The following is a 26419-nucleotide window of genomic DNA, read 5'->3' as shown; positions in this document are numbered from 1 at the left end:
TTCATTTATTTCCCTGGTTTGGTTTTACACCAATCAATCAACACCTTATATCTCTGGTTGGGTTTCACACCAATCAATCAACAGCTAGGTTATATCCCCTGTTGGATTTCACACCAATCAATCAACATGTTATATCCCTTGTTGGATTTCACACCAATCAATCACCAGGTTATATCCCTTTTGGATTTCAAACCAATCAATCAACAGGTTATATCCCTGGTTTGATTTTACACCAATCAATCCACATGATATAGTATCTTGGTGGTTTATATCAAATACAAGAACTGATAAATCTCGCATGGATATAACAAAAAATATTCCCAGTCACATCTTTTAATATATGAATTGTGGATGTGTTCCTTAAAATACAGAAGTTACTTCCCTTTAATTGGATCATGCGAGCTGGATAATTACGTCTACATAGACCGGAAGTTGATTGAAGAATTTATAAAATAATTTATTGAGATTGAGACCATATAATTGACAGTTCTGTCTGCAAGCTAGTTTAATATCTTCACATGACGAGGCTGGGTTTAGGTAATTTTATAGACCTAGACCAATTATCTTTTATTGCTTGTATCTTGCTAGCTAATTCAGCAAAGTCAAAGTGAGTGGCTCCGAAAAAAGAACAGACAATAATGATATAAAAAAATTGACAGTTCAGCAAACTCAATTTTATTTCTAAGTTTATTTTAGTAAGGGTTCACGAACCCCTTAAAGTGACATGTGAATTTATTAAGCATTTGGTTGTTGGCAGGGTCAGATATAGAGCTTGAAGGACTAATGGCATTTCCACATCATTTAATTATTGACATTATATATGATTAAATGACAAATAAAAAATTAAGTGAATGATAAACCACAACTATTAACTATTGAACAGAAGTATATATAAGAATACGTTTATCACTATTTTGCTCAATTTGAGGCAATAAAAATAACTTTTAGCTACCCTGGGTGCTGGTTATTGCCACTGCAGTCAAGATACGATACATGTAGTACATGTACAGGTACGTATAGCGTTTCACGTGCAATAATATGATCTGTATCACTGTTCGTAACCAGGTCAATATTTACCAAGAAAACAACAGGATAAATGAATAATTGATATTTTAGTCATGATATTATGTGGATCATAATAAGGACCAAAACAATGGATAATGTGTGACGTGAATAACTAAGAGTGACAGCTTACTTTCTGAAGCAACAAAAAAAAAAAACATAAAAAAAAAATGGTGATACATCGAACAGGACCTCGCAATTGAATACGCGAATGGTGAGAAGGTGAATCGTGATACATTTTTTCAACGATATATCATTCATCGTGCCAGCACTAGCTGCAAATATTTAACTCAATATCATACACAGTCTTCGACATTGCAAACACGACTTATTGGTCAATATAAATCAACATTGATGTTGTTATCTTACCGTGAAAAGATGGCCGGTCTTCTGATATCCAATATTTAAGACATAACGAAAATTTTAAAATTGGCACCCGAATCACGTGCCAGAATACTTTCGAGTGTCATTTATAATGAAACGACTCGATGAACGCGGCCAAACATATCTCACAGGAGAATACTACTGGTGTAGACAGGAATAACCAGACGCCAAGGACTGCCATTCAATTTGGACTCTTTGCGTTTTTATACATTCATATTACATTATTATGTTGCGACCCATTTGTGTCCATTTCTAGGTGCCAAGGGATTTAGCTTCTTTAAATTCAGACAGAGTATTATGGAAGTCTTCTAATATCTCTGTAAAAGATGACTACCTTCTACACATGAAGTCTCATCACACGGCGTCAATCATTGTTTAGTAAGACGTTCTAGTTCGGGCAGAATGGTGCCTTTTACTCATTTTGATACCCATTTACACCAAATAGGAAATAATTTTTACCTAGAAATACATGTACTTAAAACGTCTTTATTTTTCTAATACATCAAAAAAAATGTTTTAGAATTTAATTTGTTGGAGGAAAAAGTTAATATTTGTGGCTTATTAAGTCGCATCGATGTCATCCTTATCAGTGATTGTAGCGGCCTAGCGAATATTCACTGCTGATCAGTGTGATGTCACATAGCATACACACAATTTGTATAAAAGAAATTAATGACAAAATTAAAATTGATTTTATAATTAGTGCATTCTTATTTCAGGACTTGAGTAATTGTTAGTGATTAATGGAGGAAATGATGATCTTGTAATTGTTATAAACAGATGTGGCCTAGCTCAGCTTCCTGTGTAAACATTGGCATGCCCGTAAAAGAACTCTTGACAGTTGGAATTAAGAGTAGGCCTTAGCAAAAGTTCCCTTATAGCACACTGCATGGTGTATGCCTGTCCTCATTAGCACAGTCGGTATAGAAAAGTAGGACTGTCAACCCCATTTCATTTCCTAGCTTAGCTGACCGTATATTTTAATTAATTTCAAGTGCAGGACAAAATGGATGAATTTGAAGGTTTATCAGTTAAATTTAATCTGGATCGTAAAAATACCCAGACTTCTTCAAATTCAAATTTGTCTGAAAATCAAACACAAAAGACAACTCAAGTGTCAGAAATTTGTTTTAAAAATATAATGGATATTTGTGAAAATCATATTTTAGGACAAACCAAATCTGTTCAAGAAATTGTCTCCCTTTGTTCCAAAATAACAGGTTATGAATTTTACTGTAATCAGATCGTGGCCTTTTGTAATCAGATTTTTGCGGAGACTTTAAACAGTAGCCACACAATAATAAAACTTTGTAAGTCATTCACAGATATTGACCTGGCAAAGGAGGCATCAGTGAATATAAGTGACACACAATCGTTAACCCTAAAACATCCCGCAGAAACTAACATTAGGGTTAAAACCGTTCAACCGTCCACTTCAACTGATAGTTGTGTTCCAAAGAAATGTTCTGATATTTCGTCAGTTTCTGCCATAAATGAATTAAAAGATGAAATATCCCCTGGGACGAAAAATCTGAAAAAGAAACCAAGAAAATCTTTCCCTGTAAAACTTTCAAATGCAAAGATCAAGAAAGTTCCTGATCTTGAATCATCTCATCACGATACTGAAGATTTCCTGGAGGTGGATGATAAAATTGACTCGGACGATGAAGATGAAGATGATGATCACGATCAAGGCGAATCACAAGAATCGGACGATCCTGAATTTAAACCCAAAGAAAAGATAACTCGGCGTACAATTCACAAGTGTAGCATTTGTGAAAAGACATATAAAACGAAGAAAATGTTCATAAAACACATGGAGGGTCATGGTGTGAGCGTTGAAGATTTAAAATTTGAGAAAAAGGATCGGGTGAACAGACTGAGTAGTAAAATACCAGTTACGGCAGAAGAGTTGACGTGTGAATATTGCGGTCGTTTAACCGTGACTAAGAAAGCTCTCACGGAACATATACGAACCCATACAGGCGAAAAGCCCTATATCTGTGAACTGTGTGGAAAAGGTTTCGCTCAGAGTGGAAGTCTTAAATCTCATCAGTTGATTCATATAGGCACAAAATCGGTGGCGTGCGAACTTTGTGACTATACTTGTCTGAGTAAACGACGATTAAAACTTCACATGGTCTGTCATTCTAGCGAGAAGAAATACCAATGCGCAGAATGCGGAAATAGGTACGCTCGCAGCACCTCATTAAATATTCATATGAATTCTCATACTGGGGCAAAACCTCACGCCTGTGATCAGTGTGATAAACGCTTTGCGAGGAGAAGTCACATGGTTCAGCACAGGAAAATTCACACGGAAGAAATGCCATATTCTTGTGAAATCTGTGGTAAACGATCGCATCAACCATATAATATTGTGGTTCATATGCGAACCCATACAGGGCATAAACCTTTCTCTTGTGAAAAATGTGGCAAACAATTCGCTCATAATGTATCACTACGGCAACATAAAATCAACTGTACAGAGAGAATCGACACAGAGGCTGTAACAAACTTTTTAAGCATGACGTAATAGACCTTATTTTATTTACATACATATAGATGTATGGAATAACATTATTAACGTTCAATGTTTTGACGACGGTGTTCTGGTCTTCATGAATCAATTGATACATAATATTGGTTAAAACCCTCAGTGCTTGTTTTTTTTTCCATTCATTTATGGCTTTTTTATTACAGTATATTTACTTAGGATTCAACCTACATTTTAAATACATGTCCAGTACCGACCTACACCAGGCCCTCTACATGGTGGGGGGATCACGTGGCTAAGTGGGTAAGACGCTGGCTCGCTAGCCTGGAGGTCGGGTGTTCGATCCCTGCATTTGCCGAGAAAGTTCATCCAGATTTTCCGGCGTGGTTTCCCCTTGTCAGTGATGCAGGACGGAGGGCCTGACAAGGACAGCTGTCTAGTCATTCGGATGGGACGAAAAACCATTGGTGTGCCCGTAAAAGATCCCTTGGCAGTTGGAATTCGATATAAGAGTAGGCCGTAGTGCCGCTGCCCGGGCAAATTTTCCCTCATAGCATATTGTATGGCATATGCCCATCTTCATTAGCCCAGTTTAGGAGTAGGACGTTAAACCCCATTTTATTTCATTTCTACATGGTGGGTTGAGTACAAGATTACAAGTTCCATTAAATGATCGAGAGAATTGAATATTTCTATATTTAACTTTTGCTACTCACCCAGAAGATACCTCAGCATGCACCAAATCTTAATTCAGCCTCCCCATCTCCATTGACTTGTCCCCCTCCTCCCCTTAAGATTAATCTAGCCTCGTATATGTACTATGTAATAATGTACATGTGTACCGACTTAGATGCATGTACATAAATGTTTTCTCAGGCGTGGTTTTGATTCCCCGGTCGTACGTAACAAGGAGTAGTGTCGCCTGTACAACATTGTGGGTTTTCTCCGAGTCCTCCGGTTTCCTCCCACTGAAATAAAATTGAAATATATGTTAGTCCCAAGTGGACATTGAACCCATCTCTCTCTCTCTCTCTCTCTCTCTCTCTCTCTCTCCCATTCCCACTAAAGTGTTTATAGGGTAGTTATTTCCAATAAAGTATGGCATATTTGGTATGGAAAGTTGAGACACTATATGTCACAACAAAAATACTGGATTTCCTGGAAAACACTCATGGGGCACTCACAAGACCAAAATATAAGGGTGTCACTAACTGGCAGCCTGTCTTCTTGAGTGACATAAAGAGCGCTTCTTATTTGTTGATCTGGGATGAAAATATGAGGTCTCATGTACATGTACAAATTGGCGTGCATATGTAAAAGAATCTTTGGCAGGTAGAATTCGATATAAGAGTAGGCCGTAGTGCCGCTGTCCGGGCAAAATTTCCCTCAGTGCACACTGTATGGTGTAGGTCCGTCTTCATTAACCCAGTCGAAGCAGAATAGTAGGACATTAAACCTCATTTCAATTAAATTTTGTGCAATTTCACAATAGCAGACCTGGATCAAGTTCTATCGTGAGCATTTTTTGTTTTAGGCTAAGTTTGATAGCTTGATGCTTATTAAAAGATAAATGTGCAATTAATATGTGTCATCTATTTATTTAGGCATGTTGTTTTTCATTAACTTTATTTGCATTTAATAATAATGAAACATGATCATTTTTTTTGCAATAATTTGCTTGTTTCACAATAAGACGAATGTTTAAATGTTGTTATGTAGTGTAAAATGCCAGTAGTTTTTTCTAGGGTCAAGATTTTGTTGTTTTGTTAATAATATTATTACAGGTCACAGGTCAAGATCTTGTTGCTTTGTTAATAATATTATTACAGGTCCAAAAAAAAATTATTTTGTTAATACAATTATTACAGGCCAAGATCTTGTTGTTTTGTTAATAATATTATTACTTGTCAAAAAATATTATTAGAGGTCAAGATCTTGTTGCTTTATTAAAAATATTATTAGAGGTCAAGATCTTGTTGCTTTATTAATAATATTATTACAGGTCAAAAAAAGATAAAGATCTTGTTGTTTTGTTAATAATATTATTACAAGTCAAGATCTTGTTGTTTTGTTAATAATATTATTACAAGTCAAGATCTTGGTGTTTTGTTAATAAAATTATTACTGGTCAAGATTTTGTTGTAATATTATTAGGGGTCAAGATTTTGTTGTTTAGTTAATGATATTATTACAGGTCAAGATCTTGTCGCTTTGTTAATAATATCATTACATATAGGTGTAAATGATTTGATGCTTATTTATCGATTATACTTGATTTATTCAATATTAAAGATACACTACTTAAAAAGTTGGCCATTCTTGCTATAATAATTAAAATATTGATGTTTTAAAGGAAAAATATTGAAAATTTCAGTCAAATTACTTTATTCTGAACGGTGAATGTTAGATTACTCGGACATTTATTGATTTAATTTTAAATGGGCGACTGTTTAAATCCAAGCTGTATCCAAGCCATCCAAGGGTCTACAGAGTTGATTTTGAGCTTGTCATATAAATTAATGTCTAATTAATAATTTAGATAACATTTCAGGCCTAAAGAAAGACCTGCAATAGGCAGATTTAGCTCTTGCATAATGTATGTTTAATATATACAGGATATTACTATTAATTATTAGTCACATATAATGAAAACATTTAAATATTTGTTGTTGTTTTTTTGTGTTTTATATCCTGCTGGTGCTGCAGTGGTTAAGTGCTGGCTCACTAACCAGCAGATATGGGATTTGATCACGCTGGTGGTCGAGAAAGTTTCCTGGAGTTTTCCAGCATGGTTTCTCCTTGTCAGTGGGTGTAAGATGGAGGGCCTAGCAAGCACAGTGTCTAGTCATTCTGATTGTCTTAAAAAGGAGGTCCCATTACACGATGGCGTGTACGTAAAGAACCCATAACAGTCAGAATACTCCATAAGAGTAGCGTGGATGGCCGAATGGTTAGCGTGTGCGCATTAGGTCTATCGCTGAGTCAACTGGCGTGGTTTCGATTCCCAGGTTGTACGTGACAAGGAGTAGGGTCGCCTGTCCAACCTCGTGGGTTTTCTCTGGTTTCCTCCCACTGCTAAAGACCCCTACGCGCAAGCAAATTATTGAAATAAAATTGAACCATGTTAGTCCCGAAATGACCTAGTTAGTGTTGAGTGGACGTTAAACCCCATTTTTCTCTCTCTTCTCATAAGAGTAGGCCGTAGCGCCACTGTCCGAGCACCATCTCCCCTCATAGTACAGTGTACACCCATCTTCATTAGCCTAGTCGGTGCAGACAAGTGAATGTTAAACCCCATTTGGGGAAAGAGGGGGACTTAAAATGGGTTCTGCCTGTCATACTTTTTGGGACACAATAACTCTTGCTTCTGAGACAGAAGGTTCAGACTAGATCCATGTTCTCTTAATTTAAATGGGTTCAGCTCTCTCTAGAGCACACACAACAGGGTTCTAGACCCCCCACCCGAAAATTTGGAAAAATGGAACGCTGCTGCCCTGACTAGATGGATCAGGATTAACTATTTGATTGATGGTCACGGTTGAAAAGATGAGATGAGAAAACATTAATTGTTACTTGGGTTGAGGGTAGCCCGTCATTTCGGTCCCGGTCATTTCGGACTCGGTCTGACTCGGTCAGAAGGCCTCCGGTGTGATGCTTGTCATTTATGGCAACATCGTACCTGTGATTCCGGTACGTAATGAAAAAAAGTATATTTTATAAGATAAATGAATACCCGACTGAAGCTATTATTTCATCAAATAAATATTCCCGTTGTTATTAATGTATGGTCTGTATGGGATAAATAACGTGCGTAATAAGCTGGTCGTACACGATCAAAGAAAATTTAACAAATTTTATTTGACGGTCTCTTCAAATTTTCTTTGACCGTGTACGAAGCCAGCAAATAAATTTGCCCCTGCGTCGAAAAATGAAAGTGAAATCAATAGATTTAGATGCGTGCATAGATTTGTGGCAAATTTATTTGACGGCCTATCGTACACGAGCATAAGTTCCAAATCTTTGACACATTTATTTGACGAAAAGCTATGCATGCCAGCTTTTGTCAAATCTCATATGGCAAATTCCCTCTCGTACACGAGCAAATTTATTTGACAAATCTCCATTTGTCAAAGAAAATTTGCTCGTGTACGACAGGCTTAAGGTCTGTATGGGATAAATAAAACACAACTAACAATGTTTAATTTCTTTATTATTGTGAATGGTCTGTTTTCAGCCTCACCTGAAACGAAAGAAAAAACAGTTATTACAAATATATACATAGAATATACAAATATATTCGAGTCCGAAAAGTCGCCTGACCGAGTCCGAAACGTCACCTACCCGAGTCCGAAATGTCGAGGACATATTTTTTGGAGTCCGAAATGACGCAGGACTGAAATGACATGTAATCGGGTTGAGATGCAGAGCTGTTGACTTGCTCTTACTGTTAGGAGTGGCAAGAGAAATGATAATTTAGATCCTCTATCCAACAGAGGGGGGTAGGATGGTCGTATGGTTAGCGTGCTCGCTGTATCATAAGGGGTGTCATTGAGTCAAAGTCTGACAAGGAGTAGGGTCATCTGTGCAACCTGTCCTCCAGGTTCCTCACACGTCTAAGAGACCTCTACATGCAAGCGAATTATTGAAATGAAATTGATCCATATGTTAGTCCCGAAATGACCTAGTTTGTGTAGAGTGGATGTTAAACCCCATTTCTCTCTTTCTCTATCCTGTGTAGGTTATATGAAGTAAAATTCGTAATAAAAAAAAAATCAAATTATTTCACTTACTGCAGTTTTTTTTATGAAATTTGGACAAATCAGGTACGGTACTAAAAATGTCCACCGATGAAATCCAATTCGTCTAAATAAAACAGTTCTCGACATTAATTGGCGGTGCTTTCCTGAAGTAATTTTTCTTAGTCTGGATAGAGTCATTTGCCCTTGGGTAAATATAGACTAGACTAACTGGTCACAAAAAACGCAAACCATTTTATCAACCTACCTGGATAATCCGGCATTCAATGGCGTGCAAGTCTTAGAAATTCACCGAAGGTGAGGAAATTTGTTTTTATTGCACTGTTATTGATGGATACCTGTCTTTCAGAAATAAAAAATTATCTTAGAAATCCTGAACTTATTCTTGACTATAGACTCTAGCTGCCTATGTTGACTTGCACTAATTACCGAGTGCTTTATTCTTTCCCTTTCTTTGTCTGGTCTGCTACCGGACAAACTAAACTAAATGAAATTAATTGAAATGAAATGGGGTTTAACAGACTAGGCTAATGAAGACGGGAATACGCCATACAGTGTGCTATGAAGGAGATTTTGCCCGGGCAGCGGCACTATGTCTTACTCTTATATCAAATTCCAACTGCCAAGGGATCTTTTACGTGCACGCCAATGTATAGGCCTGCCTAGGCCTACACGGGACATCGCCTTTTCATCTTATCCGAATGACTAGACAGCTGGCCTTGTCAGGCCCTCCGTCCTGCACCACTGACAAGGGAAAACCACGTTGTAAAACCTGGATGAATTTTCTCGCCCAATGCAGGGATTGAACACGCAACCTCCAGACTATCACTTGACTTAGCCACTGTGGCTCCCCCAACTGTTTATTAAAACTGTTTGGGTTTTAAACTTATTTTACTGCATCGTCAAGAAAAGTGTTGCCTAGTCGCTCAGATGAGACAAAAAATAAACATGGTAACACTGTAGTACACTAAGTGGTCCTCTTCTAGCATTTCAGGCAGGGGGGGTCGGATGGGATGGGGGGGGGAGAATGGCCGAACGATTAGCGCAGTGTATCATAAGCTGCAAGGTCTGTCATTGACAATGAGTCAACTGGCGTGGTTTCAATTCCCTGGCTGTATGTGACAAGGAGTAGGTCCTCCATTTTCCTCCCACTGCTAAAGACCCCTATAAATAAAGTTGAACCATATGTTAGTCCCGAAATGACCTAGTGTGTGTCAAGTGGACGTTAAACTCTCTCTCTCTCTTTCTCTTTCTCTCTCTCGTATTGAACTAGCATTCAACTATAGAAAAAATAGTAATCGTATGTTATATCTTATTGTTAGTCCAAAATGACCTAATTCCACCGAAATGTAATTTGTGAAAATTACTTATACTTAAGCATGTGCGTGGAATTCTTTCATTCATTAAAAATATTTGGAGCTCTGCAGCTGGCTCAGTGTATAAGGAGCTAGCTTGCTAACCAGGAGCCACATAGCAACAGTGTCTAGTTGTTCGGATGGTATGATAAATCTCTGCACGTAAAAGAACCCTTGACAGCTGGAATTTGAAATAAGAGTGAGCCATACTCGATTGTATCACTTGTGGAATACTTGCGCAGGGATACATTCTCATGAACAATTGAATAACCTGAGCAGTATTCAATGGTCATTGAGTTCTATCTATTTATTACAGTATTCTTAATTCACTATATCCAGAAGATCGTTTAAATTAATGACATCAAATTTCTAGAAAAGCAATAAATTTATGTTTTCGTATTTTCAGTTTTTATTGAGATGAAACAGCTAGTCAAATGCTGACAGTATAGACCATGGATTCAACTGCAACTATTTCAGTTTTATCTAGAAATTTGTCTGCTCAAACATTAATCAAAAGTGAAGGACATTCTGAAGACAGATTGATGAAGATTATTGATATTTGTGAAAATTACATTTCTGGTCAAAATAAGTCGGTGGAACAAATTGTTTCCCTTTGTTCTAAAATATTTGGATATGAATTTTACTGTAATCAAATAGTGTCTTTTTGTCATCAGATTCTGTCTGATTCCTTGAACAGTGGTAACGCTATCATCAACATCTGTCAGTCATTTTCGCACCTGGATTTATCAGAGACACGGCAAGAATGTGAAGAAAATAAAATTCCTGCACCAATCAAAGTTGACGATATACGACTTGAACCATCTTTTGCCAGTTCAACAACGAGTTTGGATAGCGAGGTAGAACAAACTAATGATTCAAAGCCATTTCAAGTTACAATACCACAGAATAACTTAATCAATGCACAGAAAATCGCGAAGAAGAGGTCACGAAAATCTCTTCCAATGAAATGTAACCTTGAACCTGATGAATTTATACCAAATACGATGTCCTTACCAGTACTGGTTAATCAATCAACAGATATGTCTCTTTCATCCAGTGAAATTACCAGAGACATTCATAAAAATATCTGTGAATCAAACGAAGAAACTTGCAATGATAAGGGACATAACTCTCCAACAAATGATTTTACAGAATTGAAAAATGACGATGAAACACAGGGAAGTGAGGTTGATGATGTTGATGATGACGCAGATGATGATCCAGATTGGATAGAAGTGAAAGAACCAAAAGAAACATCGAAAAAAAAGAAAATCACTTCAGAAAGACCATCAGGTCGTAAAGAAATACAGTGTCAATTTTGTACGAGAAAATTTAAATCCGTCAAAGTTTACAGAGTACACTTAAACGCCAAACATTGGAATTGTGATTGGTCAACAATCGATGAAGAATTCCATAGAAATAAAGAATTCAAATATTCCTGCTCTACCTGTTCCAAGCCATTTAAAACCGAAGCCCTATTAAACCGACACGAAAAGACACACCTGAAAGGAGAGAAGACCAAATGCGATATTTGTAATAAAGTCATGACACAGAAATGTTTAAGGAAGCATCGGCAAATCCACACGGGAGACAGGCGACAATATGTGTGTGAATATTGCGGATCAGTTTTTAAGGATCCTGGCTGTTTAAGATCACATTTATTTAAACATACGGGCGTCAAAAACATAGCGTGTGAGTTCTGTGATTATAAATGTTGTAGAAAGTCCAGCATGCGATCTCATTTTTTGATCATGCATTCAAAAGACCGTAAATATCAGTGTGAACATTGCGGAAAAAAGTTTCCCCGCCCTGGTGGTTTACGGGTACATCTTCTATGTCATGTGACTGAAAAACTGTTCGGCTGTGATGTATGTCCTGCCCGCTTTGCACGACCGAGTCATTTAAAACGTCACAAGACCACACATCGTGAGGATAATCAGTATACGTGTGAAATATGCGGCCATCAGTCTCGACAGGCTTCCAATATCAGGATACACATGAGGACTCACACAGGCGATAAACCATTTTCATGTGAAAAATGTGGTAAAAAATTTGCTCACAATGTGACTCGTAAACAACATTTAAAATTGTGTAACGGAAAAATAGAGACAGAGACAATTGTTAATCAATTATTGTAAATGGAGACAACTGTTAATCAATTATTGTAAATAGAGACAAATGTTAGTCAATTATTGTTAATAGAGACAGATGTTAATCAATTATTGTAAACAGAGACAACTGTTAATCATTTCGATTATTGTAAATAGAGACAACTGTTAATTATTGTAAACAGAGACAACTGTTAATTATTGTAAACAGAGACAACTGTTAATCATTTCAATTATTGTAAACAGAGACAACTGTTAATCATTTCAGTTATTGTAAACAGAGACAACTGTTAATTATTGTAAACAGACAACTGTTAATTATTGTAAACAGACAACTGTTAATCATTTCAATTATTGTAAACAGAGACAACTGTTAATCATTTCAATTATTGTAAACAGAGACAACTGTTAATTATTATAGATAGAGACAACTGTTTGTCAATTATTGTAAACATGTATATTACAGAGTTGGAAACAAGTAGCGGACCAGGAGGCAGAGTAGAGTCCTAGTTGCTAATTTTAGTACTGAGTTGAGTTGCAAGTCTTCACAAAGTCACGTTCATCAAATCAGTCTGCAATTCATGGCGAATAAGGCCAGTTAGAGTCTTAAGTCAGACTAGACTCCAAGTTGTGGGAGTCAAGTTCCCACCTATGGTATATTGCAGATACCGGTATATATATATATATATATATATATATATATATATATATATATATATATATATATATATATATATATATATAATTAACAGTATTAATTATAGTTTGTTCATTGTTGATGTAAATATTTTTGTTTAATTGCTAGTTATCCCCATTTTAAGATTTGAGGTATCTACACATGATAGATATAAAACACCTGCCCTATTGAGATTAGTACCTGTCTACCTGTCTGTTTATTTGCATGCCTGAGATAAATACTGTTATGTACATGTATGTATGGATATAGTTAATGTATGTAACTGTTTGTTACTGGGTCTATACGGTTGGTTATCTTGTTTTACTGTGGCCGAATGGTTAACGCGTGCACACTGCATCATAAAGTCTGTCTTTGGATCAACTGGCGGGGTTTCAATTCCCTGGTTGTACATGACAAGGATTAGGGTCGGCTGTCCAACCTTGTGGATTTTCTCTGGGTCCTTCGGTTTTCTCCCACTGCTAAATTGAACAAATGTTAGTCCCAAATGACTTAGTTTGTGTAGAGTGGACGTTAAACCCCATTTTGCTCTCTCTCTTTACTGTAGAAAGCAGTGCTTGGAACGATGAGAATTTTCTGCTTAGGTTAATTGCTGTGTGTGAAATAGCTTTATTTAATGCCCGCTTCCGCCGAGGTGTTATCGCAGACAAGGTTAATTGCTACCGTTATTATACTTTATAAAGAGGAAAATGTGCAAGTATTTAATGAATGTCATCTATTTATTTTAGGATTGAGACAGGGTATGTCAGATTTACTGTTGGCTTGTCTAAATTGTCAACCTGAGATGGTTATTTCATTCGAATTATATTAATGTATTTACATGCCATGTTTCCACAATGTACAAGTTGTATACAACCTTCCTATCTGTAAGATATATGTGAGTAGCGCTAGAGTGAAATACATGTACCTTAGACCATTATTATTATGTTTAAGACAAAAGTGAGTAGTGCTAGAATGAAATATCCCAGACCATGTGATTGTTTATTATTATCTGTAAGACAAATGAAGAGTCCAGGGGAAGAACGGTATAAGTCACATTTTTGTCTTTTCGCATAAAAGGCAAAACAGACTTTTAGACGAGAATACTTGATGCGAACAGAACAACGAATGGGTTTAATTACAACTTCAAAATGATGTTTAATACGAATCATAATTACCAGTACAACAACTGACTTCCACTTTTCAGCCAAATTAAGGTCAAATAAAGGGTACGATGGACGTATTTGTCCGGGAGGCCATTTCTGAAGGGCTTTGGTTCGATGTGACTCTGAAATTGATTGTTCCACAGAAAATTTATACAATTTGTTACCAGATGGCGCCATTAACTGGGGTTCGTTGAAAAAGTGACTTAGATCGTTCTTCCCTGGGACTCTTCAAATGTGAGTAGTGCTAGAGTGAAATACACCAGATCATGTGATTGTTTATTATTATCTGGGTATAGAATAAGTTTGTGTAATCTTTATATATCAGATAAATTGATGTTGTTAATGTTTTTGTTTTGTGTTATTTTAATTCTAATGTCGACAATGTCAGGCATAAATGCAGACTGTTGTCAGGTACCCCCCCTCCCTCTCCCCGGGTCATCTTGTCTGGCACAGATCTGAGGTTGTTTTTTCAGTGATTTTAATGGATATTATTAAGGGTAGAATGATTTACCCAAATCTCCCCCAAATCCACCATTATTTCAACTCGTATATATATCAATCTATATTTGATGATATACCGTTCTTTATTCCAAATTGGCAATTTTAATTTACAACCTTAAGGTTTTTGTGTCAAAATGCCCCTCAAAATGGTATTTCCAGGGAAGTTTGAAACTTGTAACCAAATCCACTATTATTTAACTCCCATTACAATAATTTATATCGATATTTTATAATATACCGTAATTTATGCTAAATTGTCATATTTAACTGAAAATTGTAGCGTTTTTTAGTTTGTTGAAAATGCCTCGCAAAATGCAATTTCGAAGCAGGTTTGGAAATTGTAACCAAGGGGCATGACTCGTGTATTGTACGAAATTGCTTCTTTGGAAATTTTATTATGAGGGACAAAATTTAAATTAAAAATGACAATTTGGCATAAAGAACAGTATATTATCAAATACGGATATAAATTATAATACGTTGAAATAATGGTAGGTTTGGGTAAATCGTGTTACCGTGTAGGCCAATCATTGGCTTAGGTTATAGATATAAATATAACAATTGACAGTTGGCAATCGAAGGAAGAGTAGGCCTAGGAGGAAGCTAAATCTATTTGTTAAGGCCGGCTCAATTTTTGTGAAGGTCGTTAAGGTGTAAATAAGGTTTGGGCAGTGATTGTTGGCGAGATTATAGGTTAGGGTATAAGTATAAGCATTGGGGCCAGGTGCAGGGTTAGGTTTAGGATTAGCACTAGTCCTGTTCACATCGCGTGACCTAGATGACGAAAAATTTAGCTGGCCTTATCATTTAGTACTAACCGGAGGAGGGGTAAACACTGTCGCCCCGAGAGAATTCTACTTCCTCACGTTGCTCATCATATAAATAAAAATTCTGGAACATACCCAGAAATATGTGTGCTTTAGGCCATGGGTAGAAGCTGAATGCAATTTTGGCGTCGGAGAGAAAAAATAATCTTTTCGAAAGATAAAAATGCGAGATGTTATGGGTTAAAGGGAAACAACCGAGTTTTTTCTAGTGATAAAACTGTATTACCTCCCCTGTATTGTATCTGCCTCTATTTGCACGGAAGGTGAATATGCAAATGAATATGCAGTAATAAATATATTAACTTGAATGAATTATGTTTCTATTCATAGAATCTGTTGTCAAGCACACTCACAGCAGATACTGTTGTCATGGACGTCCATTGTCGTATAATCTGTTTTATATAATATATTAAATACCATACCGGGTAGTTGAAACTGAGATTTCACGAATTCAATGAAATAATTGTGTAGAATTAAAGGAGTACGGCGGTTTGATACAGAACACCTGTACATATATATTGATGCATAAATATGGCCGTATAATGTAAGTGGTGTTTGTATTGTCGGTTGCCATGGTACCTTTGTAAATGTTGCAACTGTAGACGGGATAGCCTACCCTGTAAATTCGGCAATGGACTCCGGAGACCAAAATATGACACAGTCGAGCAGACTTTCATCATGCAAAGGTTGAGGGTGGCTGCGTAGGCTAGGCTAGATATCAAGACAGGTTTCGATTGGTGGCTAATAGTATTTTATACATTGGGAATAGACCTACACCTCCATAGTCGCAGGTAGCTACGGATACCATCAAAATGATTCTGTAACATTATTACGGACATTTTTCCTCCGGCCACGGGTGTTGCTGGGTTTTGGTCCCATGTGCCCAAACCCTCTCATTAGACTTCCCATCGAAGGCATGCATGTTCGCCTGGGCAAAGAAACCCACACAAAAAATCCTGCCTTATTGATAGGTTGTGGTGGAATACCCCTGATAATGTTATTATAACTTGGGGGAAGCCACGGTGGTTAAGTGAGTAAGAAATGAAATGAAATGGGGTTTAACGTCCTACTGTTCTGCTCCTATACTGGGCTAATGAAGACGGGCATACGCCATACAGTGTGCTATGAGGGAAATTTTGCCGGGCAGCGGTACTATCGCCTACTCTTATATCGAATTCCAACTGCCAAAGGATCTTTTACGTGCATTCCAATGTATACACGGGACCTCGGTTTTTCGTCTCATCCGAAGGACTAGACAGCTGTCCTTGTCAGGCCCTCCGTCCTGCATCACTGACAAGGGGGAACCACGCCGGAAAATCTGGATGAACTTTTCTCGGCCAATGCAGGGATCGAACACCCGACCTCCAGGCTAGCGAGCCAGCGTCTTACCCACTTAGCCACGTGATCCCCAAGTGAGTAAGAAGTTGGCTCGCTAGTCTGAAGGTCGCGGGTTCCATCCTAGAGTTGGCCGAGAAAGTTGACCGGGATTGTCCGGCTTGTCAGAGGTGCAGGATGGAGAGAGCCTGACAAGGACAGCTGTCTAGTCATTCGGGTGGGACAAAAACTCAAGGTCCCGTGTGCACATTGGCGTGCACGTAAATGGTCCCTTGGCAGTTGTAACTCGATATAAGAGTAGGATATGTCTCCCATAGCACACTGTATGGCGTATCTTCATTAGCAGAGCAGTAGGACGTTAAACCCCATTTCATTTCATAATTTCGTAATTTGGAACACTATCTGAAGGGGTGCTGTATGGCATATCTTCATTAGCAGAGCAGTTGGACGTTAAACCCCATTTCATAATTTCATAATTTGGAACACTATCTGAAGGGGTGCTGTATGGCATATCTTCATTAGCAGAGCAGTTGGGCGTTAAACCCCATTTCATAATTTCGTAATTTGGAACACTATCTGAAGGGCTGCTGTATGGCATATCTTCATTAGCAGAGCAGTTGGACGTTAAACCCCATTTCATTTCATAATTTCATAATTTGGAACACTATCTGAAGGGGTGCTGTATGGCATATCTTCATTAGCAGAGCAGTTGGACGTTAAACCCCATTTCATAATTTCGTAATTTGGAACACTATCTGAAGGGCTGCTGTATGGCATATCTTCATTAGCAGAGCAGTAGGACGTTAAACCCCATTTCATTTCATAATTTCGTAATTTGGAACACTATCTGAAGGGGTGCTGTATGGCATATCTTCATTAGCAGAGCAGTTGGACGTTAAACCCCATTTCATAATTTCATAATTTGGAACACTATCTGAAGGGCTGCTGTATGGCATATCTTCATTAGCAGAGCAGTTGGACGTTAAACCCCATTTCATTTCATAATTTCGTAATTTGGAACACTATCTGAAGGGGTGCTGTATGGCATATCTTCATTAGCAGAGCAGTTGGACGTTAAACCCCATTTCATTTCATAATTTCGTAATTTGGAACACTATCTGAAGGGGTGCTCGGATTTAAAGGGAATGGGGGTGGGGTCGCAATAACCCAGGGTTGGGGTCTCGAGATCCCCCCACCTCCCCCTGCTACTGAACGAAGCCGACAGTGATAGACTGTGTGCGACTATGTAGGTGATTATACATGTATAATGTATATTATGTTAGACCAGTATATTGATCTTGTATAATAGTCACACCCACATTATATATAAACACCATGTCTCACAGTATCTTATACCTACCCAATACAAAATAAAATATGGCTTAAAGATGGGTTCCCGCGTACAAACTGGGTGATTTAATGGTATATATATTATGGACTAAAAACATATTCAAACTAATTAATTTGTCATAATTATGCTTCAAATCCTTCTCAAACATTGTAATTGCGAAGGAATGCCCTGCTATTAAAATTCGATCAAACCAGGTCATGTTTACGTCACGTCTTGGAAATCACAGGAGAATTCATTGCATACATAAGACGATGTTGTCTTTAATCGCTTACTATTTATTACAAATATCGAATCCTAATTAAATTCTCGGATTATCCACTATCCGCGTCTTTTTCCGTCATTTTTTTCTCAGAAAGTGTTGTACGTCTAACTCTTCATAACTTTTATCAACTTGTACATCAAGCGCTCAATGTTCGCTTGTGACCTTTGACATCACGCGTGCAGAAGTTCTTAATCGTCGGGCTGTTCATTAGGGGAACCCTTACATTTTTGTCCTGTATACGCTCTATGAGTGTTTTTCGGGGAATCCAGTATTTTTCTAGTAAGATTGGATATCTCTACTTTCCATATATACCAAAATTGCCATACTTGTATTGGAAATAACCACCTGATAAATACTTTTCTGGGAACCCATCTTTAAAGATACATTATGTAAGATTTAGATAATAGTTGCTATAATAGTTCGAAAAAAGATAATGTAAAATGAATAATTTGAAAATTTCATCAAAATTACTCTATTGCGAGCGAAGATATTAGTCTTTGAAGGTTTGACACGACGTGTGCAATAATTTCAACCACCGTACTGGTTGTTCGAAGCTAAGTCTCGCTCCTCCGTTTTTAGCTTAAATCAAAATACGGCTAAACCGTTCTAATCAATTTAATATCGGATAAATCTGATGCCATCGAGATTTGATTATGGCCTGGATAAATTAATTAATGTATAATTTTAGAAAACATTTCAGACCTAAAGAGATCACTGCAATAGGCAGATTTAGCTCTTGCATAATGTATGTTTAACTTCCATGTTTTAGGCACAAATTAGGCTAATGAAGGATGGTGGCGTGCTACCAGGGGAATTTAGCCCAGACAGCGACCCTACCCCCCCCCCCCCCACACACACACACACACACACTCTCTTCATCGTATTACAAATGTCAAAGGATTCTTTACACCCAGTGTTCTGAAGTTATATTGTACAATGACAGTTCTAAAAATTTATTTCATGGGTCAGACAGTGTTACAATGGAGAAGGTTCTGGCAGATTTATTGGCCGGTTCGATGAGCAATAAACTGTCTTAATGGTCTCCATGCACTAAATACTAAGAGCTCTTATGAGATATCATGTACTTGCATTTGTATATCAACATGACAGTTTCAGTGACAACAAATATTATTTTATACTCCCACTTAATCTGTTAGAAGGTCACAGTGTTGGATATCGACGCAAAATATTCTTCTGTGTATTTCAATCATGTTATTGTGACCAGCTATCGAATTCAGTCATGCTCGATCATTTATTACTGTTTGATCATTTTGTTGCGATTGGTTACCTCGTGAAAATATTTCTAACCACTGTCTAATCATTTGTTATCATCTCTGGCAATTTGTTACCCACCAATTTACCATGGCTGATCATTGGTAACTACTGTTTTATCATTTGTTACTTATTATGGCTGATCATTGCTAACTACTGTCTTATCATTTTTTACTTGTTATGGCTGTAGCGGGATCATTGGTAACTACTGTCTTATCATTTGTTACTTACCATGACTGATCATTGGTAACTACTGTCTTATCATTTGTTACTTACCATGACTGATCATTGGTAACTACTGTCTTATCATTTGTTACTTATTATGGCTGATCATTGGTAACTACTGTCTTATCATTTGTTACTTACCATGACTGATCATTGGTAACTACGTGACGATCTGACTAGTTGTAGTAGGAGGTCGTGTCAGGGGTCACACGAGCGGCTTTTGACCCTATGACTCTGATTAATCAATCAGCATTGACGTTTCTAGTCGTTTACCCACAGTTCCGTGCACAGAATGCCAAGAACTCGCCGTAACAGAACGTTTCATTGGCTAGATCCTCACATCTACCAGAAAGCCTGTTATATAACTACTCTGCTAGGGTCCTTATTCACGAAAACTTAAACTAAGATACAATCGAAATTTTAAGAAATACTGCAATTCGATTGGCTGACCAGTAAAATCAATTTGCATATATCCAATTTGCATATTGGTCAGCCAATCGAATTGCAGTATTTCTTAAAATTTCGATTGTATCTTAGTTTAAGTTTTCGTGAATAAGGGCCCAGACAAGTAAAACGAAATTTTGAACTATAAAAAAACGAAACGAAATATGATCTGTGTTAAATCAGATTGGGAATTCAATGTAATGCAGGCGTAAACACCACTGCATGGACAAAATCCCCGTCATAACACCCTGCATGGCGTATGTCAGTCAATATCAGCCCGGTTGGTGCACAAAAGTGCAACTTTAAACCCCATTTCATTTTCTATGAGAATAAATCATTCATCATATACATTACACAGGTTGGATGAAATCATTGTTTATAGTGCGTGCTATATACACCAGGGAATCAATCAGGTCTATTGCATCATGGTAGATATTGACAACATTAAACACGGCTTGTATAGACTGAATAGAGGAGCTGCAATGGAACGAGTGAGGTTATAAACACGTTAAAACAATTGTATAACAATATACGAATTGTCTAGAGACATATTCTGTATAGGTTTGCAATTTATTTTATATACTGTTATACATTTTATATTGTATTTTTCCATGAAAGTCAATCTATTTATTTGATTAGGTCATATTGACGCATCTAGCGTATGATGTAAACTGCCTGATATTGCGTTCACAACCGAGGTTAGTAACAGACGTTACATTACAGCATTACAATTACATTACAATAGTACAGCAAGCGATTCCGAAGCTGGATTAATCTAGCCTACAATGTGACCCTTAGTGATTCTGAGACTGGGGGTTTTTCGCCTATGTTACCGATTCCTTGGCTGGGTGAAGCTCGCCTATAATAGTATCGTAAACTGATTCTTGACCTGGGCTAATCACGTCTACAATAGCACTGTTACTGATTATGAGACTGGGCTGGGCTAGCCTACAATAGTACTGTTACTGATTGTGAGGCTTGGCTAATCTAACCTACAATAGTACCGTTACTGGTTCTGGGACTGGGCTATTCTCACTTTGTACTGTTACTGATTAGGAAGCTGGACTAATCTAGCCTACAAAAGTATTGTTACTGATTATGAGGCTGGGCTAGTCTATCCTACAATAGTACCGTTAGTACTATTGTTATTGATTATGCGACAGGGCTTACATTATGGGGCAGGACGTTAAACCCCGTTTCATTTCACGGTAACTTCATGGTAAAACGATGGATTTTGATCCAGAGTTTGGGTTTATGCAACAATTCCTTAATCCATGTTGATGGGCATCCGGCTTCTCGCTGACATAGTATTTCAACACCGTTATATATTAGTCTCGTCAGAGATCATTTAATATTTAGCAGTAGCACATCACACGGACTGTGCTACCCGGTGGACTTCGACTGTTTATGCCTAGCCCTTTCTTTGTGAATACAAACGTTGATCTGATCTGATCCTATATCTGGTTGTAGGGATATCAATATAAACACGCCGCATGAACAGGGGTTTAGCGTCCAACTTTTTTGCAACAGTTGTCGGACAGTGTTCACAAATGAAATGAAATGGGGTTTAACTGTCTCATTTTTCTGCCTTGGATGGCCTTGTTGTGGTAGCTATATAACCCAGACGAACAACCCCGTGGTTTCTAGGGAAATTGATCAAATTGTGGTCATGAAAGGTTGTTTCCGGTGACAGGTCAAGTTACGACCATGAACAATCGATCCTGGGGACAAACGAACTGCACATAAAAGAAAGAAGAGGATGAAAGTGCGCGAGCCAAGATTAGACCCCGTATGTGGTTTCAGAATGTCCGAACCAGAATGGTGTTCCCGAATGGCGAGAATACTTTCTAGTAAGCGATCTAAGATCGTTGCACAAATTGCATTTATTGAAATAAAGTAATGGTATAAGATTTGAAGGGACCTCCCCACCCTCCCTTGTCTTTCGTAGACACACAACTGTTCCCGATACAGGAGAATTAAACACGGCGTATAGAGACAGCTAACTTGTGTTCCAGTAACGGAGAATGAAATCCTGATAAGATAGGAAACAGTAAAATGGTTGTAATGGAGGCTTATTAGAATCCTAAAAATGATCTAGTGAATTATGAGTGGTGCCATCAACGACAGTAACATAATCATGTTATGAAACTCCAAGATTTGCCCAGTTATGAATTTCCATGTCATCCAGACGATATATCATCTGACTGAAGGGTATTTAAATCATGTAATTTGTGCTCCATACGTCATCAATCTTGCTGTCATGGCAATTGATTTTTGTATCCATTTTGTTTTCCACCAATCAATGGTTGTTTACTAATCGCACCAATCACGGCTTCCGTTACAATTCAATATATACGGACCGGGATACAATGGTTGTCTTGATTTTTATAAAGTATTGAATTGAGTTGACCTGACGTGTAATGGACACCAGGTCTATTCGATGAAAATTTCGTTTCCAAATTTTAATATCAAGCGGAAGTCAGTCTGTTTGGTCTACTCAATTCAACTCCATCTTTAGAGAATTGCTATATTCATGGGGGTTTGGATGGCCGAATGGTTAGCACGCGCGCGCTGTATCATACGATCTGTCATTGAGTCAACTGGCGGGGTTTCGATTCCCCGGTTGTACGTGACAAGGAATAGGCTCGCCTGTCCAACCTCGTGTGTTTTCTCCGGGTCCTCCGGTTTCCTCCCACTGCTAAAGACCCCTACGCGCAAGCGAACTATTGAAATAAAAAAATTAAACCATATGTTAGTTCCGAAATGACCTAGTTTGTTTCGAGTGGACGTTAAACCCCAGCTCTCTCTCTCTCTCTCTCTCTCTCTCTCTCTCTCTCTATCGCTATATTCATAATTATAATCATATTTCTCAACCCATGTCTATATCGTATATCGTGGCTCACAATAATACAAATCGACCCTTACGTGTTCCACAGAGCCCAAAATTTCTCATTGCCAGGGAGAGTGACCCTTACAGGGCCGGATAAAGGAGGGGGTGGGGGATACGCCCCCACCTCCTCGCTCAGCCACAGAAAAAAAAAGTAAAACAACACTTTTTACGAGAAAGGTGTCACGGTTGTATACTTTATTCTTAATCATCAGATGGTGGGATGGGATGGGCATTCAAAGTGCGAGATAATTTATATAGACATATGTGATTTCACAATTAATGCTTTGTATCAATGAATTAATTCATTATAAAACGGGGTGTTGGATTCCATTCCTCTCTATAAAAATCTCATTGTGTATGTTTACGTAATTTGGAGTGGAGACGATGATGGCATCATGCATTGTCAGCTGTATATTGCTCCTCATGTAAAATCAGAAGCCATGACTGCCCTGTTAGAGAGAGAGAGAGAGAGGAGGGGGGGTGTCCACTCGACACAAACTATGTCATTTCGGGACTATATCCTGTTACACCATGCTACGCTACGCGACAATAAACGAATGATTATTTAACCCAGGGTTTAGGTTCACATTAATCTCCTGACCAGTACAAACTCATTTATTCAACATTTTATTACACAGTTGTATTGTTATTACATTAACATTCGATCCAAGCACGTCAAGCAGGTTTATACAATAATATTTATACAGGAATTTCCTTTCACTCTTAAATTACATGTAGAATTGTAATTTAGCAGTGCAAAACTCCGGATATTCAACGAACACGTCTTCAATTCTTTAATACGGGCAAATATGTAAACATACTGCGACAATGACTGATCAGATACCATACAGAAAGGCGACCTTATTTTAAACCGAATAAAAACTGTTCTGCTCCAACTGGGCTAATGAGCCGTACGGTGTGCTATTAAGGAAATTGGGCGGTCTTCTATTATTTCAAATTCGAAATGTCAGGAGTTCTTTTACATGCACGCACATTTGTACACGGGACTTGGTTTTTAGTCCCATCGGGACGACTAATCTAAAAATAATTGAAGAACGATAAATTAATGAAGATGACTACGAAGAAACTGATGACGTATACAATTATGCAATAGAATAAATTGAGAGAGAGAGAGAGAGAGAGAGAGAGAGAGAGATGGTATTACCGTCCACTCGACACAAACTAAGTTATTTCAGGACTAACACATGGTTCAATTTTATTTCAATAAATCGCTTGCGCGTAGGGGTCTTTAGCAGTGGGAGGTAACCGAGGGACCCGGTGAAACCCCATGAGGTTGGACAGGCGACCCTATTATACTCCTAGTCAAGTACAACCGGAGAATCGAAACCACGCCAGTTGAGTCACTGACAGACCTTGTGATACAGCGCGCACGTCCTGCTAACCATTCGGCCACCCCCCTCCCCAAACCGTCCTATAGAAAGAAAGAGAAAAGGAGAGGGATTTTAGCGTTCACTCGACACAAACTAGGTTATTTCGGGAATAACATGGTTCAATTTTATTTCAATAATTCACTTGTCAGTATGGGAGGAAACCGGATGACACGGAGAACACCCACGAGGTTGGACAGGGGCCCTACTCCTTGACACGTACAAGTGGGAAATCGAAACCAAGCCATGACGGACCTTGTGATCTAACCCCACGCATTAAACCATTACATCATAGAAGCGTAGATACATCGTGACTTATAGTGGTCATGTACAACAGTCACAGCCATTCCATAACCCTATACCGCAACAATATCCGGGCGGAGACCCAGCAATCTAAATGTACGATATTATTGCGTGATTGTTGTCGTTAACGTCGTGTTATCAACTTTATCGCCTTAGTCTCTTTCTACAAGACCCACTTGTAAATACATCATGTTGCCAGCAGTATAGTAGGAACTTATTGCATCATGCTAGAAGCTGAATAAATGAATATAAATAATGCCGATACAAAAGAGATTTCAGTACGATATCGATTGGTTTTGCATATATTTTCCTCTCTTTATTAAAATAATGACGGATACAATTTAAAGTGATAATATAGTGTAAGATGCCAGAGGCTTTATCCAAGCTAAATAAAATAAAATAAAAGAATTAAAATGGGGTTCAACGTCCTACTGTTCTGCTCTGAGTGGGCTAATGAAGCTGAGCATACGCCATACAGTGTGCTATGAGGGTTCCTTTACATGCACGCCAGCCTGTACACGGGATCTCGTTTTTTTTTTTGTCCTATCCGAACGATTAGATGTCCTTATCAAGGTCCTCTGTCCGGCACCACTGACAAAGTGGAAACCGCGCTGGGAAATCCCGGATAACTTTCTCGACCAACACTGGGGTCGAACCCCGGACCCCTTGGTTATAATTTGAATAATGAAACGGTGGATAAATACATCGCACAAATTGAACCATTTGTTGGACGAATTAAAACCTGTACCAATTTGAATTTCCAAAGGATTTGTATTCAATAGTCTCTCTAGGCGTAGTATAGTTTCATTTAGAATGTAGTGAAACGGGGTTTAATATCCTACAGTGCTCCAACAACCTAGCTACTGGAAACGGACATATGCCATCCAGCGTGATGGCGGAAATTTTGCCTGGGCAGCGGTGATAATGCCTACCTATCATGGAATTCCAAATGCCAAGGGTTCTGTTATTTGCACGCAAACGTGGTAAACGGAACCTCGTTTACCTGTCTGAAGGACCGGATGTAGTTCCTGTAGTTGTTGTTCTTAGTGATAGATAAGTTGTTTCATTTTCATTTTAATACCTTAGCGCACGCGCAGGAACTTTACTGTCGAAGGAAACCAGTGTACCCGGAGTAAACCCACGAGGTTGAGAAGGCGCTCCTACCTCCTAGGCACATACGATCACAAAAAAAATCGAAACAACAACAACCGCAAACCAGAGGTGACCGGCCAGCTTGAGGCGGAAGCGCGAAAATCTAGATAACTAGGAACGCCCCCCCCCCCCTTTAGTTCTTTTGGTATTAGACATTCTGAGAAGAGTGGGTATACTATGTCAAGTGATGACCGCCACCACTTCTTTTAAATTCCATGAGGTAAGCTGTTCTTGGTGTCGTCTAATCGACTAATCGTGGGTGGGTGAGGGTGGGTGGGGGGGGGGGGGCGAATGGTCTAACGCGTGCGCTTTAGATCATAAGGTCTGTCATAGAGCCAAGTGACGTGGTTTCGATTCACCTGTCCACTGCAAAGACACCTAAATAAAACTGAACCATAATTAATTATGTTAACCTCTCTTATCTTTAGACTGTCTGGCTGAACGACCAACTGGCTGGCCCTGTGACT

The 26419-nt window shown here is 38.2% G+C and overlaps 3 protein-coding genes across 5 annotated transcripts in view; all 3 read left to right on the top strand.

The window, feature by feature from the left end:
- Nucleotides 1-26419, top strand: part of LOC126830957 (zinc finger protein 816) — a 402542-nt gene that overhangs the window by 215257 nt on the left and 160866 nt on the right. The window lies entirely within an intron of this gene.
- LOC126830981 (zinc finger protein 37 homolog) lies at nt 426-6589 on the top strand. Of its 3 annotated transcripts, none has more exons than XM_050561590.2 (2): nt 426-537; nt 2166-6589. In XM_050561590.2, exon 2 carries the CDS (start codon nt 2453-2455, stop codon nt 3980-3982), a length of 1530 nt encoding a protein of 509 aa, XP_050417547.1. In that variant the 5' UTR covers nt 426-537; nt 2166-2452; the 3' UTR covers nt 3983-6589. The 3 variants fall into 3 exon arrangements, with proteins under 3 accessions (XP_050417547.1, XP_050417549.1, XP_050417550.1); XM_050561592.2 differs by having other exon boundaries at nt 442-607; XM_050561593.2 differs by lacking the exon at nt 426-537 and adding an exon at nt 632-1010.
- Nucleotides 8933-12830, top strand: LOC126830975 (zinc finger protein 626). The gene is made up of 2 exons (XM_050561577.2): nt 8933-8997; nt 10462-12830. Exon 2 carries the CDS (start codon nt 10508-10510, stop codon nt 12191-12193), a length of 1686 nt encoding a protein of 561 aa, XP_050417534.1. The 5' UTR covers nt 8933-8997; nt 10462-10507; the 3' UTR covers nt 12194-12830.

The sequence above is a fragment of the Patella vulgata genome, chromosome 8, assembly GCF_932274485.2.
Source record: "Patella vulgata chromosome 8, xgPatVulg1.2, whole genome shotgun sequence".
NCBI lineage: Eukaryota > Metazoa > Mollusca > Gastropoda > Patellidae > Patella > Patella vulgata.
The sequence above is the reverse complement of the archived record's forward strand: the minus strand, read 5'-3'. Positions and strand labels throughout refer to the sequence as shown.

Bases quoted from the DNA above. Each gene is read 5' to 3' on its own strand.
- LOC126830981 (XM_050561590.2), top strand. From the start codon at position 2,453: ATGGATGAATTTGAAGGTTTATCAGTTAAATTTAATCTGGATCGTAAA.
- LOC126830975 (XM_050561577.2), top strand. From the start codon at position 10,508: ATGGATTCAACTGCAACTATTTCAGTTTTATCTAGAAATTTGTCTGCT.